Raw genomic sequence first — 17196 nt, 5'->3', positions numbered from 1 at the left:
TTTACAATGGAAACATATGACACTTGTACTTTGTGTTCTTATTTCTCAATACTGCAAGATATAATATAGTCTTCTTAGCAACATGCCCTGTCCTTTAGTCCTTTGCATTCCCTTCTAGGTAAGGTTATCAGAAGTCTGTGGAATAGGAGCTAGTCCAAATTGCAGTGTCAAATCCCAGGCACTTTTTTAAAAGCATAAGAAACCTCTCTCTATCTCTCCTCTTGCCATTAAGATTTAGGGTCTTTCACAGGTGGTTGCAAAGCTTCTGAGGATCTCTCTCTGCAGCATGAGTTTGAGATATCGTGCACAGTGGTGTTCTCCTCAGCCTGTACAGGATGAGATCCTGCTTTAGACCAGTGCTGGGCAGCTGGGAGATGGCATGCACAGTAGCTGTAGTAGAAACCTGCTCTGCACTCACTGTGCCCTTCTGCTACACAGGAAGGATAGTCATCTGTCTCCCATTTATTCCCTCTTAGCCCTAATGGATGGCTGGTATCCCAGAGTGAAAACACATCAATAGTTCTGTAGCTATTTTTTTCTTTGATGCTGCCCAGCAAAACAATTCCCCAGAGGAGCAGACACCTCCTGGCTGCCCATTTTCTCTGCTGTAGCAGGCAATGACAGAGCTCATGCATTTCATCTGCATAACTCTTTTCTACCTCCTCACTTCTACCGTTGTTCATCCTACTCTCTCCTGTTGGATATATATTCTCTGGCCCCAGTTTAATGCTCAAATTGCCCACATTTGTATTGCACAAGTAATAGCAGGCAGATGCTGCAAACACTCTGCTGTGGAGCTGGTAACACTACTTAAACAGCAACAAGAGATCTTCAGTTTTCCTTGCTCTCTGCTGCAAGTACTAGAAGAGAAGTAATGCATTAAAAACATGTATCCCACGAGAACACTGAGATGTCTTTTTCTAGAAAGCAAAGCCTTTGGAGAAAAAAATAACAGATTCCAAATTAATTGAGTAGTCTCAAGAGATTAAAAAAAAGGAGAAAGGAGTTTTCCCAACTGCTAGGAATTCTTCAAAAAGGGGAAGAGGACAAAAATATATGTAAAGGCCAAGTTGCTATACAAAGAATAATAGTGAAAATCTCGTTGTAGCCTTCCATTGGGTCATTGACATTCAAACCCCTTAGCAAGTAATAAATCCTGGAGCAATTGATAGGGCAGGGATGAGTAGTAGTCTAGCCAAATTAGGATCATTTCAGTAGTTGCAAGTTATCTTAATAAGTATACATAATTTATTGGTAAAAAGCACAGTGAATCTAGAAACAGTGTGACAGTGGGTGAAATATATTAAACTAGGAGACGATGAGTCAAGCTCTCATGGCTCTGAGCTACAGTGAAAGGTTTAATGCTGTTTATTTACCAGATTAGGAGGGATAATTTCCAGATGAATTGGTACGTCTGTACTGTTCTGGAAACAGTGTGCATTAAACACTGGTAGTTGATCACAGCCTGCCTCCTCTTAGCTTCTTCAGAGCTTGGGAGGGACTCTGGCTCAATCCCACCTGGAATCAGTATATCATGATTCAGTGGGGTAGAGGTGAGGCAGCCTAAGAAAGACTAAAGGAATCAGCTTGTGATATATTTCTAAAAGGTATTAAAGTAGAGACCAAGACACACGGACACTATCAATAAACCACAAAATTTAAAAAGTTTTATAGATTTTATATTTAGATATTAAAGCTTTACAGAGTCATATGATTAAAAGAGATACAAGCTTTTGAGAAATACCTTTGGTATATAATTTTTACTTTAGCATTTAGTCAGTCATGAGCATTATCTACAGTACTATGACACATAAAAATAACATGTTAATAAAATGACAGGAGACGTTTAAGAGTTACATAAAAACTCCATGCTGGCTATTTTTATTTTCGTTTGATGTATATCCTGTCATATTTCACCCATGTAGCTTGTTGTTGTTATTGTGGGTTGTTTTGTTGTTGTTTTTTTTTCCCCCAACTATATTTCATGATTCTTTGGTAGCAAATAAAGAGTAGTAGTATACAAAAAAGGAAAGTACATGGATAATTCATTAATGCTTCAAATGGAGAAAAATGGCTCATTTTATTAAAAAAAGAAAATCCTCTGTTTATTATGAAATAATATTTATTTACAGGTATTTTACATTTTTAGAAAATAATACAATTGTACTTTAAAATGCTTCATTTTTTCTTCACTACTTATCTGCTTGTACAAAAGAAGCAAAGACACTGTCTTCTTGTTCTAGCAGAACCTCAGGCTTGTCATATTCCAAAATAACCCCTCGCTTCATTACAATAACCAAATCTGCATTGAGGATTGTGTGCACACGGTGCTGAAAAACAAATAAACAAAATGCCAGTTCAGTGCATCTATCAAATATATTCCAGGATAAGACAGACTTCCAGAAATTAGTTCAAGTTCAAGTTCAAGTTTGATTAAGGCTACTTATCCTAGTTTTCATCCTAATTTACTGTGCAAATACTGCAGATAAACACACAGACCAAGAGCCACATGGATATGCAAGTACCTAAATTGCACATAGGTACTTGAATATGAAGAGTCATATGAGTTCAGACTACAATGTCCATATCGCACTGTCGTGCCACCACCGGTTGGCAAGAGAAGAGTGGGAACATGGACTGTAAGTGTGGTACTGCATGCGAGTACTCTCTCAGTCCTGTCTAGATCAGGGCATTTCCTGAGCCTGCTGAGTAGATCTCTCTTCTAAGACCTTGTCCATGTCTTCCCTTGAACTTTCATAGAAGTTTTGCATCCACATCCTTTGGAAAAGACTCTTCCAGGCCTGCTTCCTGCTACATGAACAAATATCCTCTATTGTATGCTCTGGGCCTCACTGCTCAGAGCTGCTTCTGATGTCTCATCCCTTGCCTCAGGATTTCACAAACCTCTCTCCATGTCCTTATGTTGTCCTTTTTCCAGGCAGAAGAGGCCTAGCCTACTCAGATGCTCCTTAAGGGTTAAGGAGCAGTTCCACACCTCTGGTCAATCTTGTGTTTCTCAACATATTTCAGTTGTAATGTGTCATTACAGGGATGCAGAGACTGGAATTACATACAATATTCGAGGTATGTGTCCACTGTGGACCTATACAGTGGTATGTTTTATTTTTTGTTCTCCACCCTTTTCCTATTAAGCCCTAACGCTTGATTATTTTATTAGGAAAAAACTGTCCCAGTATTTTCCACAGTGAATAATGAAAATAATTCATTTAGCTTTTTGCAATGGCATCATCTTTCCTGATGATTCCTTTCATGTATTGATCATCAAATGGCCCTACATATTGATAGACTTCTTGGTCCTGGTATGTTTTAGGGATTAGGGATTCATGGATTCCTTATTAGTTTTGATGGCTTCCAGAAGCTCCTCTCATACTTTGTTTTTCTTTTTTTTTTTTTCTTTTGGCCTGCCTTATTGCATTTTCCCATGGAACATGCCAGGACTTATGATCATTTCTGTTTTCTTTATTTGGCTATGAGTTCAGCTTTTACAAGAACGCCTTCTGGTTTCCAATAGTCTTCTTTTTTGTTTGTTTAGCCATACCAGCTTCTTTCTATCCTTACTCAGTCCTTTCCTACTAAATAGCATGCATTGGCTCTGGGATTTTTGCATAAAATCTTTCGATAATTTCCATGATCCCTGTCAGATTAATGTTTATTTGCTTCCTCTTTCAGGTGATTCCTCCTCATCACGCTCCGTTCCTCCCCCGCTTTTAATTTTTTTTTAGCAAGCCTCCTCATTTTTACAGAATTCCACTTTTTGAATTTGTGTGTAACTGTATTGCATTTTTGGGGTCTGCATTACTCTTGGACGGATATTTAAGACTCCTGTGGTCCCTGTTACAAAGTCACTCTTCACCTATAAGGTTCCTAATCAGGTCTTGGGCACTCTCAGTACCAAAACAACTCTTGTATTTCCTTCTGTGGCTTTCTAGCCAGATGTTCCATAAAATAATCACTGATGGCATCTACAAATCCCTTCTCTGCTGCAGTCTCCTGTGACATTTATCCAGTCCACAGGCAGGGGGAGGGGACTGAAATACCACATTCCAGTCGTACTTGTTGGCCTTGTTGTCTGATCTCTTTCAGAGTAACACAATCAGTGCTGTTATCCTGATAAAGTAACATAGGTGATAATATATACCCAATACTATACTCTTCCTATTCTCATTCTTCCTAAGCACAAACTAGAAATGTATGGCTTTGTTGGAAAACAAACAAACCACAAGACAAAACAAACAACAAACCCCAAAACAAAACCACAAAACTCACATCACACCAAACCACCACCACCAAAAAACAAACAAAAAACCCAACAAAACAAAACCTACCCCAACCTTCTATATCTACTACAGAGCATTTTGAACGCAAACCCACCTGCTGTAAACCACATTTACCTTTCAAAGTAAAAGCAGTCAAAGTGAGTTTATTCCAAAATGCTGTGCTTGAACTGTGCAGTTTGAAACTCACTAAGAGAGTGAAAGACTAGGCTCTGTCTGCCTATCCCCAAACAAAGCAAAAGAAGACACATAAACACAAAATGCAGTCCAATTCAGAATTTTCACACAGAGAAATCGGGAAATTTCATGCTTATGATTCCTTAGCTTTTTTTAATAATGACACACTGAATGGATACCATAAAATAAATCAGGTTTTCTATTACACGTTTGCTAGGTGAAAATAAACAGATGCTGTAAGATTCCTGAGCATAGACTTCTTGACTTCTATTTAATTTTTAAATTTTAAGAAGCCTAATGACTTTGTTTCACCTCCCTGATATATGAGTATTTTTAGAACATAGAGGAACAAAAGATATTTATTGCTTCTGACATATCTGTTGAGCCAACTGCTTTGATTCAGGTCAAATCTCTTTCATAAACAATTTTTTTTAATAGATACTTGAGATCTTTGTATAATCACTTTAAGAATACGCAAACTTAAATTCACCGTCAACAGGGGTGAAATGTTTATTTTTAAAAGTTAGTAAGATTCTAATTATTTGTTTAAATTCTGAAATAGAATTGCTTTATCCAGTGGCAGAACTATTACAATTTTACTTGCCCTTAGTTAAATGATTATTTTAGCTTCATGAAACTTATTCTTAGATTTTAAAGCAGTCAAAGTCATGTTATATTTTAAATTAGCCTAAAGTGGGTAACAGAAAATAGACCACATACTTATATTACATGCTTTTACAGGCAATCAGACATAGCATTATACAACACATTTAAGAAGCTGTTGTTTTGTATTTAAATAAGAAAGTAGCTTAAAAAGAAAAAGAAAGCTTACACTTAAAAATCACTTAAAAATAATTAATTACCAAATTAACACATTTACTAAGATTGACAAGAATTGACTAATGTGTCATTTCTGATTCATGTTTGCATTAGAACGGCAGCAGAGACTGTACTTACTGCTATTGTAACCACAGTACGGTCAGCAAACGCGGTCATGACTACCTTCTGGAGTATGTTCTCCTATGTAAAGAAAAACATGTTTTGCTTTTCAAACAGCAGAGGTTACAAGATAGACACACTAAGAAGGCTTAAGAAACCATGGATTAGTCCATGCTTTTATTGATCCTTCTTTGCAGAAATGAATAACTACATGTCAGAACCAAGCTGGAGCCTGGTTTCCAGTCAGGCAGCCCTGCTTGCTCCTGCCACCCTCACTGCCTCTGGGCTTCGGCGCGTGCCAGAGCTGTGCCCTGGCCCCGATCCCCCGCCATCCTGACCACGGATTTACAATGAGGAAATCCAAGGTCAGTTCATGGTCCTGCCAGGCTGCCCGCATGCTGGTGCCTCTGTGGTGTGTTCTTCACCTTGCTGGAAGCCCAGGAATGTCCCAGCACACTGGAGACATCTAACACCAAGGGGTGGCAGGGATAAGCAAGGGAGTGTGCTGTACCTGGCATATTTAACAGCAGAGATTATATTTAAGATGGTCTTAACATACATAGTTCTCACTCAGCGAGTACTCATCCTTCACTATTTAGGAAACGTGTTGTGTACCAAACTCTGCCTAGAAATGTCACTAGCACAGATGCTTTCATTTGCTATTACCTGTTCTTTAGATATATATCTCAAGGGAGGGACTATATCCTCAATGTGTCAAGATTCAAAATGTGTTTTAAGTGGGCTGCAACACAGTCTAATTCCCAACCGTACTGACATCCAATACATTAACATTTTACAGAACTAAAAATTGTGGCCGTTATAATAAACTCCTCCAATTACATTCTCTACTCAAGAATAATCACGAAGACTGAAATAATTATGAACAAGACTGAAATAATAATTCCTCATAATAGAGGAAAAAATCCTAAGAATGTACTGTTCTATTTGGCTAAAATCCAGGCAGTGTACTATTATTGTATGGTTTAACCTCTGTCTAGCAATTTCTGGCAATTAATGCAATAGTCTTTGCTATGTCTCTTGTCTATTTCCTTGATGCTACTTTCAAGCCTTGTAATGTTCTGACTTGTCCTGTCCACCATGCTGGAGAAATTTCTCTGCTTGCCAATTTACCCTTCATTGACCATCCCAGTTGATCCTCCAAGCTTTGCTTACTTTAGAAAATCAAACTGCTCATGAAAATAACATGCTTCATTTTCCTAATGCAAGCAATACTGGAATAACTATTAAACCCCTAGTAAAATGATTTAAAAGCTCTTTAGATTAGTTAGCAATGACTCACAACTACCTGGACTTGTAAACACATGTGCATTAAAAACAGTGTAAACATATTACAGAGTATATAAAATTGCCTTCCACCTTTTTCTTCACATATTAGCAGTTGTCTCCCACTCCCCCAGGAAAACAAGAAATCAGAAACACTCCAAACTCACTGTTGCCATGTCAATAGATGCTGTGGCTTCATCCATGATGAAGATGCTTGTCTTCCGCACAAAAGCCCTTGCTAGGCAGAACAGCTGTCTTTGGCCCTGGCTGAAGTTTTCACCCCCTTCTGTGACTATAGCATCTGGAAATGAGAGAGCAAACCCAGTATTTATGGGGTATGCACAAGTGTACATCTGAGAGGGTCAGATCGGAGTAGAGCATATGCTTGGAAAATCTCTCACCTTCAGCATAAAGATTTTCAAAGTAATGTTTCCTAGGTCTACAGCTGCTGATGACCCAATTTTGCCTGTTTATTTCCACTGTTCAAAACAGCCAGTACTTCTGCCTCATTATATTCTTTATAGCTATTAGACATCAAAGTAGCTGAGGATGCTTAAGAGTGACTTTCTCTGGAACACATGTAGTCTTGGACACTGCATACCCTGGTCAAAGTGCCATCCATCATTTCTTTACCCTAAGGCTGTATAACCTAATATTTTAAAGGCTGGTTTGTTTGTGGGTGTTTGTTTGTTTTTTAAATGATTAAATAATTCACACCTTTAAGTTTCTGAAATCTTCCTCCATGGATATGACCATTGGAAAATACCAAATAACATATTCTGTATGACACCTGATTTGTTGACACCTTATTTGAATTCACAACACTCGTAAACCTCAATACTTCATAATGAAGACAGACTGGAAAAGAAAAAATGACCCTTGATTTGAACAGAAACAGGATTCTGCCCCACAAGTGCAGTTGATAAGGGAGTTAGATGGATACAGAGCCTTTGTCTGCAGGCAAGCACTTTTTGTCACCTTCCATAAACCTAAAAAGCTTTTTCTTCAGCAACTACATTTTTAGTAGATAGTAAATGTGAAACAGGAACATTGGGAACACTGGAAGCAATCTTCTCAAGATGGTAGTCTTAATTACCTAGGCCCCCAGGGAGTGCTTTCACCACATGCTTGAGCTGTGCTATTTCCAATGCTTCCCACAGCATGCTGTCAGTGCACTTCTTCTCAGGGTCCAAGTTAAACCTACAGTTAGGTGTTATTCAAGAATATCAGTCAATATAAACTTCTGCAATGTATTTCTTCTTTTAGCATGCTTAGAAACAAACTTGCAAATAATTATAATCATATACTAAGGATCTAGGTCTGATTCTGATCTATCATTGGTATAAATCCATCGAATTTTGCAGTCTTGGACAACATGTATACCAATGTGATTAAGAACAAAGTTTATCTCTTTCAGTTGAGCAGAATGGGAAAAGCTTTCTGTTCTGCAAATATCTTTGTGGTTTTAGAATTTATTTTGTTCTGAATAAAATAAAGAAATTCCCACGTTTTACTAGAAAAAGCTCTGAAGAAAAACATCTGTGAATACAATCAGTTTAAACTAACATCCATTTTTAACAAAGGACCAAATTCCACCATCTCTCCTTTAAAATCCAATGTCTCTTTGTTCTTTATTGCTATAGAAATGCTAAACAGAACAACCAAGCTTTGTACTGAATTATGAAATACAAGTCTTCACTACAACTGAACAACTCTTGGATTTCTAAACAGATGAATGTTATTTTAGCTTGCTGGAACCCAGAAATGATAGCAACAAATGTGAATATCATATCATATTAATATACAGAATGATAATTAGAAATAAAATATTCAATGGTGCATAACACTTTTTATTTTTACTCCTACTATATGTGCTGTGAATTACTGATGATGGCCTAAATTATTTTTTAAAATAGGTTAATTTCTAAAACAAAGGTATGCAGTCACCTCATCTTCTGACATGAATTAATCATGCTCTATTCAGGCAAGTTCAGGAGATAATCTTGGGATTTTCATTAAGCTGGAGTCAGGAAACCACAGAAGCCTCTCTCATTTTTGGTGAACTCTAATGACTTTTATCTAGAAACTGTAACTGTAGGTGATGTAACTCCACACTGAGGATTATACTGTTCCTTTCTAAGGTAAATGCCACAGACATAGGGATGGACATTTGTTGGAAACTGTGGAGCTTATTGCCACTGTTTCTATTGCATCATCCTCTCAGAGAAAGAGGATTCTCCCAGATATTCTCACAGGTGAAAGAACATCTCAAAGACTAGATGATCAACATAGATAGGGGCTCCAGAATAAAATACCCCAGACCTCCCCTAGTACTTCTCACATTGTCTATTGCTTCCTATTTTTTTACATTAATTTATTAGCCTGCATTTTTTCCATCTCATTTTTACAGACAGGGAGACGAAAACAGATGTAGGAGAAAGTTTCAAGAAGTGCTGGCTGGTTATGGGCAGCATGCTGACCAGGATCAGGCACTGGGAAGGTGCAGTCTGGCAGGGGTGGGTACAAAGCAAGGACAGAAGGCAGTGACCTCCCTACACCACCTGAGGAGACCGGAATTGAACAGTTTGCTATCAGCAATTCTGTAAAAGTCATCATATGGTATAATATATAACAGCAAATAAGTCATTATATGGTTTTTATTGCTGGTGCTTAATGCTTACCGGATTGTTCCGCTGAATAAAATGGGATCTTGGAGAATGATTGACAGCCTGGATCTTAACGTCTGTAAGGGGAGCTTAGCGATATCTATACCATCAATGATAATCCTTCCTATTCAAAAGAAAATGGATAGTCTGCTACACTGTTTATCATACCACATAGCTGCTGGCAAAGACATGGCTCCCTTTCAGCTTGCAATACCGTACAGCAGGAACAGGCCTTGAATTCATATCCCCTTATTCACTACTGAAACATGTTTTAGTTAAGCCACAAGCACAATTGTTTTGAGACTAAGCCTCAGCTGGGAAGAAAATGAAGTACACTTGTCATATTTTGTGAATTATTAGACACACTACCTATCTGCTAACCAGTATGAAGATCTGCCAAACAAGGTAGGAGCTTACATCAACCATGGAACTAGTTAGCAGGGGGAACAAGCGTTTCAGAAAGCCAAATTACTGTTGAAATTTTATCTCCAAGTACAACTGTCTGGGTCTGCATAGGGGTCCTGTGGGCAATGTGGCTGAGAAACTGAGGCTAAAGTTTTTTCAGATGCACAGGAAGACACTCCATGAGGTACATGGAGATGGCACATGTAGTAGGAAGTATGGCAGGAAATTCCAGGGCAGCAGACCAGACTGCAGTCCCCAGGTGCTGACTCTTCTGTGCCCCATGGGTCCTGTATGCGTCTTGTGCGTTGATCCTTCATTGCACTTGAACACTTTCCCCTTTAATGCTTTGCTCCTACTGTTATTTAACAGCACAAAAGGCTATCTTCTGTCACTTAGACATGGACTTTTGCTTCTGTCAAGCAGAATTTTTATTAAGCCAGCTTATCAATGGCATAGCAGTTAGGTGAGAGATGACACTGTACTTAAACAAGGCCAGAGAGTGTGTCCTGCAGATTAAAAAATCATACTTCAAAGCTGCAGCTGTTAAGGAAAGGGCTATTGAAGCACCTTGAGGAGCCAAGCTTGACCAATATGAAAAGGTGTAATCTTACCCTCAAAAGTGTCAACCATTCTGAAAAATGCAAGAGAGAAGGAAGATTTTCCACTGCCTGTTCGGCCGCAGATCCCAATCTGTGACACAGAAAGCAGATGAACATTAGGTGAGCAGAAACAGATTATGTCTGTATTTGACACTTAAGATGAGTGGATGGAGGAGCAGTTTCGATCCACATGATTCTCATGTCCTCCTGACAGTTCAGTCAGACTGAACTGGCCATAAGAGAGTCTCTAAGTTCACTCTTTGTCTTTAGGAGTCTCAGCATTTACAGACAAATCAAGGCCAGTCCAGGAAAAGCAGGAGAGTGACATGGGAGCAGGAGAAGGACTGGCCAGTGCAGCAGGCAAAACTTAGGATCCTGAGGTGGCCTTGTTTAGCAAGAAGGATACAGGCAAAAAAGGACTAAGAAGGAGAAAAATAACAGAGAGAAAAGAGATGCAATGAAGCAGAAGAACAAGATGGGAATAAAGCTGAGAGCACCACATGGGAATGATCAAAGTGGGTTTAACACAGTAAGGGGTCACTGTAACTTCTCTCAGCACTGTGTGCTGACAGCAGGGCACTGGGATACTAAGAAGCGGTGTGTAACTCTAACGTGCCTAAACACACAGACTCCTTTCCATTGCACGACATTCTTTTAGAGCAAAATTTCTGTAATTCAGTCATCATAACATACTGTGGTATGGTTTATTAACTCTGATTTCTATGATGCGCTAGTCTAAAGAACTCAGAACCACTGCATTTCTTTACCTTTTGTCCTGGAGAGATGTGGGCATTGACATGCTTTAGCACTGGCTTTAAGTTGCTGTCATATCGGACACTGAGGTTCTGGATTTGGATCTCTCCTCTGTCTGGCCAGTTCTGGGGAATCTGTGAGGAAGCTGTACCAAGAGCACAGGGAAAGAAAAAGCCCTCTCATAATAAATTCATCAGCTCATTAAGTGATTTACTACATTTTTCATGGTAATACACTGCAAAATCATAAAAATTTCAGCAAGCTCTTTCTGCATGCTGCACAAAACTGCACTTACAAAGGAGCCCTTCGTAATTTTCAGCTTCTGTTTTGAGAAGGCCATTGATTCTTTTCACTGCACCCAGCTGGATCTCCATGTCAGCCAGGTTACGAACCATCCAATTCAGATAGTTAGACACCTAATGTAAAGCAAATACACTACTAAATTCCAGTTTTTTAATAGTTTGCATCATTTGACCAGCATGCAGTTTATATTCCTCCACAATAACACTTTTTCAGCCTTAATAAGCTGAAGTTGTGAATGAACTGTACACTATATGTCAACAGGGTGACAGCAATGACTAAAGGTTAAATTTCCTCACTGCAGCGCACAGATACTTTGGTACTATGGAGATCTCATCTACACCAACAGGAAAGACGGAGGGGAATGGTAAAGAGATGAAAAGACATCATCTTGGTAACTTAAGGTTTGACAGTCAAGAGCAATGTACCAGAGCAAATACAACTGATGCACTGAAAAAATATTCTTCACAATGGGAGACAATACAAAACAAATATGATGCAATTTGGCCATATTTTGTTGACATATTTGAACTAACACCTCAATAAACACATTATCTAAAAACTGAAGAAAGCATACACTCAAATATGCCAACCATTGAATGTGAACTGAAGTTAACACACAGTTTCAGTGATGTTACAGTACCCACTATAGATGGACAGACACCTTCGATCTTCCTGTTCATCTTTGTGCCCTGAAGAATTACAAAAACATGTTTGGGAGAGACAAACAGGGTCCCGAGATTCTTACCATAAGAGCATAGGTTAGTCCCAAGCCTACAAGTCCTGAAGAGAGTTTACTATACAGGCAACTGGTAATAGAAGTGACAGCTGCTATGAGTACCACACATGCTCCAATGTACTCCTGAAGGAATATGAATAAGCTCCATCACTATAAGACTACAAATGATTACAACGTTCTCATAACTTTGCATACCAAATAGCAAACCCATTGCACAGTTTGAAATACAGGCAGGAAACACCACATAACTCCATAGACACCCTGCCTAGGAACTCATTCTCATTGCCTTTAGTGTGGCTGTGCTGTTTGGAAATGCTGTTGTATGCAGGAGTCGTACCAACACTCCTAATCTTCTCCTGGAGAAGTCAACACAGATATCTTAAGCATTTAATGGAGCTGGCTGAAGCCGTGGAGCTGATGCTACCTGGGGTAGGAGAGAAATGCTCATATGATGCCCTCTGTGAGCAGATCCTCTCTGTGTCTGATGATTGACTGTGGGGAGGCAGTGCAGTTTCTGCTGGGTGGCTACCATCCATATTTGTTCACACAAGATGTTCTTGCACAGCACGTATCTATTAGTTGGACTGTGTCCGCACATGATGAGCTTTTGCTGCTTTAGTTTAAATCACTAGTGATTTGACTTCCCACAGACAAGCCTTTGAGTAAAATTACATATCAGACTAGAAAATTAACTCAGTAGGAGGGAAATGGTCACTCATCTATGTTTGTATTGTTTAGTGATATAGGGACTTCAGATGGTCTAGGACTGAACACATAAAAGGTAATAACATTTTATTTAAGTCTTACTGAATGTCTGAATTTATGTAGCAAAAGGCGCCAGCTAAAATAAAGTCCAAAGTGGAGGTATAAAGTGTGACATGAAATATGAGTTAACATACACTAAGCACATATAAAAGAAGCCCATGTTACCACAACAGCAGTACTACACCTGTATCTAATAGAGCCTGATACAAAACAAAATTATTTGATTTGCTATTTATTTTTAATAAATAATTTTTCAAGCCATGCCAATTTACTGAGCACTTTAAGGAAATGGGCACTTGAATATGTTTGGTGTTCTTCAGATGACCCAAAACAGGCACAAACCTGTCTGAGTCCTTCTGCTCATTAAGAGAACTTTCAGGAGGCTGAAATGTTCCTGGGGACCCACAAGCAAAGGCCTGCTGACCCTGACTAACACAGTCCCATAAAGGCATCCTGGCTGGCGGCACAGCTCCACCAGCTCTGAGCCCTCTGCACACACAGAGGAGCCAATGTGACCTATAAAAAACTATTCTTGTCTTGGAGAAACAGCTGCAGGCTATGGGGCAAATCTGTACTCCATTCAGTTTCCAGGACAGGTTGGGTGCATGTTGATTACATATAGAGAGATATACATATCAAGTGTAAAGGCATAACTTCAAAACCCAGCTGAGGCTGGCTAACTGTTGAATGCCTCATCAAATTGCTTGGAATGAAGTCTAATAAATTAATTGTGTATACACAAAAATAATGTACTTGCCATGCGGACTTCCAGCCAGCGATTGGCAGCTGTAAGGAAAAGGGAAGCGATGTTGTTGGAATCTGTGTATTCAAGAAGTTTTTGTCGAAATTTGGCTTCATACCTAAAAAGAAAAACAAAAAGAGTCAGGCCTTGGTATGCCGAAAAAATGAAAAGTTAAATATAATTTCTGGGGGTATACGCTCATGGGCAGCTTGACACAGGATCTAAATCAGCCTATCAATAGTTCGGAATGACATCATCTGTAGACTTGTGTTAGACAAGTGCAAACGGCATTTGTAAAGTATCTTCATGAGTAAACATGATATTATTGCATTGATGAAACTCTATGTGGGACTTCTAGATCACACTGTCTCTTTTCTAAACGTATTTTATTACACTGTAAGAGACAAATCTGAAACTAAAAAAATTAAAAATATATATGAGAGAGAAATAATACATGCCATGTACTTGTGAAAAGTAGTATTAGTACTGCAGAATGCAGTTTCTTATGTAATCATATAAGCTTAAGCTTTAAAATTTATATTACTGTAGTGCCTAGAAATTGTAACCATTTAAATGTATAAACTCTAAGTGTCTCCAGTCATGGTAGCTTTAGTGTTAGATAAGTATGTTTGACCTTATCACGAAACAAATGAAAAGCACTTAGGAAAACAAAAGTCCAAATACATGGTACAACAAAAAGTAACAAACTGGAAAGAACTGTGTTTCCCACTCCCCCAGATGAATTGGCCACAGAATACAAAATAAGATTAATGGCAAATAGGTCTGGTTACAGTTTATTGTAGTGGATTCGCACCCACTCATCCGAATAGCTGCATCAATGAATTCTGCCTGAAGCCAGCAGATATGGAAGACAACCCCATGCTACAGCTATTTGTGCCGGGGTCTTGGCAAGTATGCAAGTCAGCCAGTCACCCCTTCTAGCTGGGCATATTTATTTGCATAGGTGTAAATTAACGTGATGTTAATAATAAAGTGTATCAATAATTATGTCTAATGATAAAGGAGAAGTCTGGCACAAAAGCCTTTTCCAGGGTGGTACTGGGAACTACTTTAAGCACCCAAAGATGGACATTTTTTCCCCCTTTATTACACTAGTAAGTTTAACAAACTTGCTAATCTCCCCCTATAAAGCTTTGCCCTATTTATATCTTTAGCTATTATATTTGCAATAAGCACTACTTATTTATAAACTCAGCTCACCTTATGCTGATATGAAAGATATGACAACGTTTTGTTTAAGTATGAAGTACATGGCTTAGAGAAGCTTTCAAATTTCTTCACTGCAGAGTATATTAATCCTTCTTCTGAGTACACTATAACAAAGTTACAACTTCACATAAATCATTTATGCTCTTGAGGAAAATAAGTAAGTGCCACTTTGTGGAAGTAATTTAGCTGTTCACAACTTAGCCATGTGCCACGATGGAAGAGGCATGTCTGCTGTGTGCAATGAAGAACAGCCTGGGCTGGCTCTGAGAGTGCTGGTGTGTTTGCATAGCCAGGAATGGTTGTTCTGCAAGTGAGCATTAGTGTCATGCAGAGTCAGAGCTGGGGAGCCCTGCCCTTCCTCAATCCCCTACCACACGGACCTGGCCGTACTGCTTCTGGAGTCAATTCAGTCACATTTAACTTTCATATCTCTATACCATGAGGTATTACGTGACGCAGATATGTCTTAGAAGATGTGAGGTATGCGTCATGAATCATTCATGCATATGCACATGGATGGAGGTGCAGACAAAGTTAACACTGTTGGTGGAATACTACAGAAATATCAGAATTTCTCTTCAGAAAGTGTTCCTAGATTATCAAGCCTCTCAGAATACAGACCAGTCTTTGCAGATGCCTTCACATTTGCATTTTACTGATTATTTAGCACCAATGCTATCTGAAGTACCCAATAGCAACCTAGAAATCGGGCCAGGGCATCTGCTGAAGGTGTATTTATAGCTGCAGTAGTAGCTGTCTTTCTGATCTCCCCCTTGGCTATTTTGTACATCTCTTCCTTAGGTATTCTGAGTAAGTGCAGGACTGAGAGTTACCAAGGGTAAGGGTACTCCACGAACAACTGGCACCTCCTAACTTTGACTGGATTCCCAAATCAGTGTTATTTTTAGAGATGCTCAAGCTAGCAAGTCTAAACTCCACTCCTGCTAATATTTTAGGCAGCTGAAAAGCTACACAGTCCTAAATATAGCTAGGTTACCAGCTGATGTGGGAGGCTGGTGGGCAGACGGAATACAGAGCTTACTGAACACACGTGGCTGTTGGGTCAGACACACATCAGTTACTGCAGGATTTAAGGAAAATGAGGCACCAGACACAATTCTTGGACAGAAGAATTCATTTCAAAGTGGCAGGAATAATCAAGACAGAATACTCTAAATAACTGAATATATCAGCTAGACGGCACTGAATTTTATTTATTGTATCAATATCTGAAAATATACAGCCATAATACTCTAAAGAGCCTCTTGACAAAGTAGAATATACAGATAAATGAGAAAAGCAACTGTTAAAAGAGAAATTGAATTTCTTTAAAACTGAATGTAAACATAGCTACAAATCAGAGAACACTGTTGGCACTTAAAATAAATAACCAATAACAGTAATTAATATAAAATACTGTGCTGTTCTACCACTCTTTGGGAAACTACCTTCAGTCAAAAAGAAACAAACTCTTAAATTGGTTGTTATTTCATTGAGCTATTTATATCCTATTTAGAATAATTTAAGTAAAGTTAACTTTGTGCATTGCTTCTATTATAAAATTAACATTATAGGTTTGGAGGAATAAGTACTAGCATTTCAAAGATACAACAGTAACAGTAATAATAACTGCCAAAACGTGTAGACATCTAGATGTGGTGTGGAAGCCAGTTGACCGCATTTGAGTCAACTGGGAAAAGACAAGAATAGCACTAGTGCAGGGCAAGCAGCTGGTGGGCTCAGCAGCAGTTTTATTGGTACCTCTACAAGTATCAGTGTGGCTGCTGTTTTTGTAACATGGACACACAACCCAGGCACGTATCAGGTATGCCTGGGATGCTCTCCTGTGAGCTTATGTGGACAGGAAAATGAATCAAAACAGGTGATGAAATACTTTGTCTCCAGCCTGTGTATTTTCAAAATCAGTATAAACAAACACGTTTTTAGCTAGCAACCTGAAAAATAACTTAGGGAGTTATCGCAGCCTCTGAAGTCACTAGCCTGCATGGTTTATCTTACCAGGACATCAACTCATACACAAATCACTCTGGCATAACAAGCTAGTGCATATTAGTTGTTCCATGGAGACTGTCCAAGTGCATAGTCTGCCACATTGCATGCTGCAGTAATTTCAAGCTAATTTAGCTTCTTAAATCACATTTGCCCACAAGTTTTTTCAGGCTACGTGCAAGTGTATGGAGAGTTACTGCAGGGCAGCTGACACACATTAGCTTGTTTTTCTACAGTAACTCCTTCACATGCAAAACACTTAAAGCTGATCAGTGTTTTGGAGCTCCCCCTT

At 38.9% G+C, this 17196-nt stretch overlaps 1 protein-coding gene across 1 annotated transcript in view; it reads right to left on the bottom strand.

The window, feature by feature from the left end:
• Nucleotides 1-2192: 2192 nt before the first annotated feature.
• Nucleotides 2193-17196, bottom strand: part of ABCC8 (ATP binding cassette subfamily C member 8) — a gene marked incomplete at both ends in the record, with an annotated part of 79909 nt that continues 64905 nt past the window's right edge. The window contains 10 exons of the mRNA XM_080345524.1: nucleotides 2193-2330; nucleotides 5430-5492; nucleotides 6863-6996; nucleotides 7792-7895; nucleotides 9377-9485; nucleotides 10378-10456; nucleotides 11133-11263; nucleotides 11414-11534; nucleotides 12167-12280; nucleotides 13680-13782. Of these exons, the coding sequence (XP_080201650.1) occupies nucleotides 2193-2330; nucleotides 5430-5492; nucleotides 6863-6996; nucleotides 7792-7895; nucleotides 9377-9485; nucleotides 10378-10456; nucleotides 11133-11263; nucleotides 11414-11534; nucleotides 12167-12280; nucleotides 13680-13782 (1096 nt within the window). The remainder of the gene's footprint in view (nucleotides 2331-5429; nucleotides 5493-6862; nucleotides 6997-7791; nucleotides 7896-9376; nucleotides 9486-10377; nucleotides 10457-11132; nucleotides 11264-11413; nucleotides 11535-12166; nucleotides 12281-13679; nucleotides 13783-17196) is intronic.

The sequence above is a fragment of the Nesoenas mayeri genome, assembly GCF_963082525.1.
Source record: "Nesoenas mayeri genome assembly, chromosome: 5".
NCBI classification, from domain to species: domain Eukaryota; kingdom Metazoa; phylum Chordata; class Aves; order Columbiformes; family Columbidae; genus Nesoenas; species Nesoenas mayeri.
Note: the sequence above shows the minus strand (reverse complement) of the source record. Positions and strands in the feature narration are given on the sequence as shown.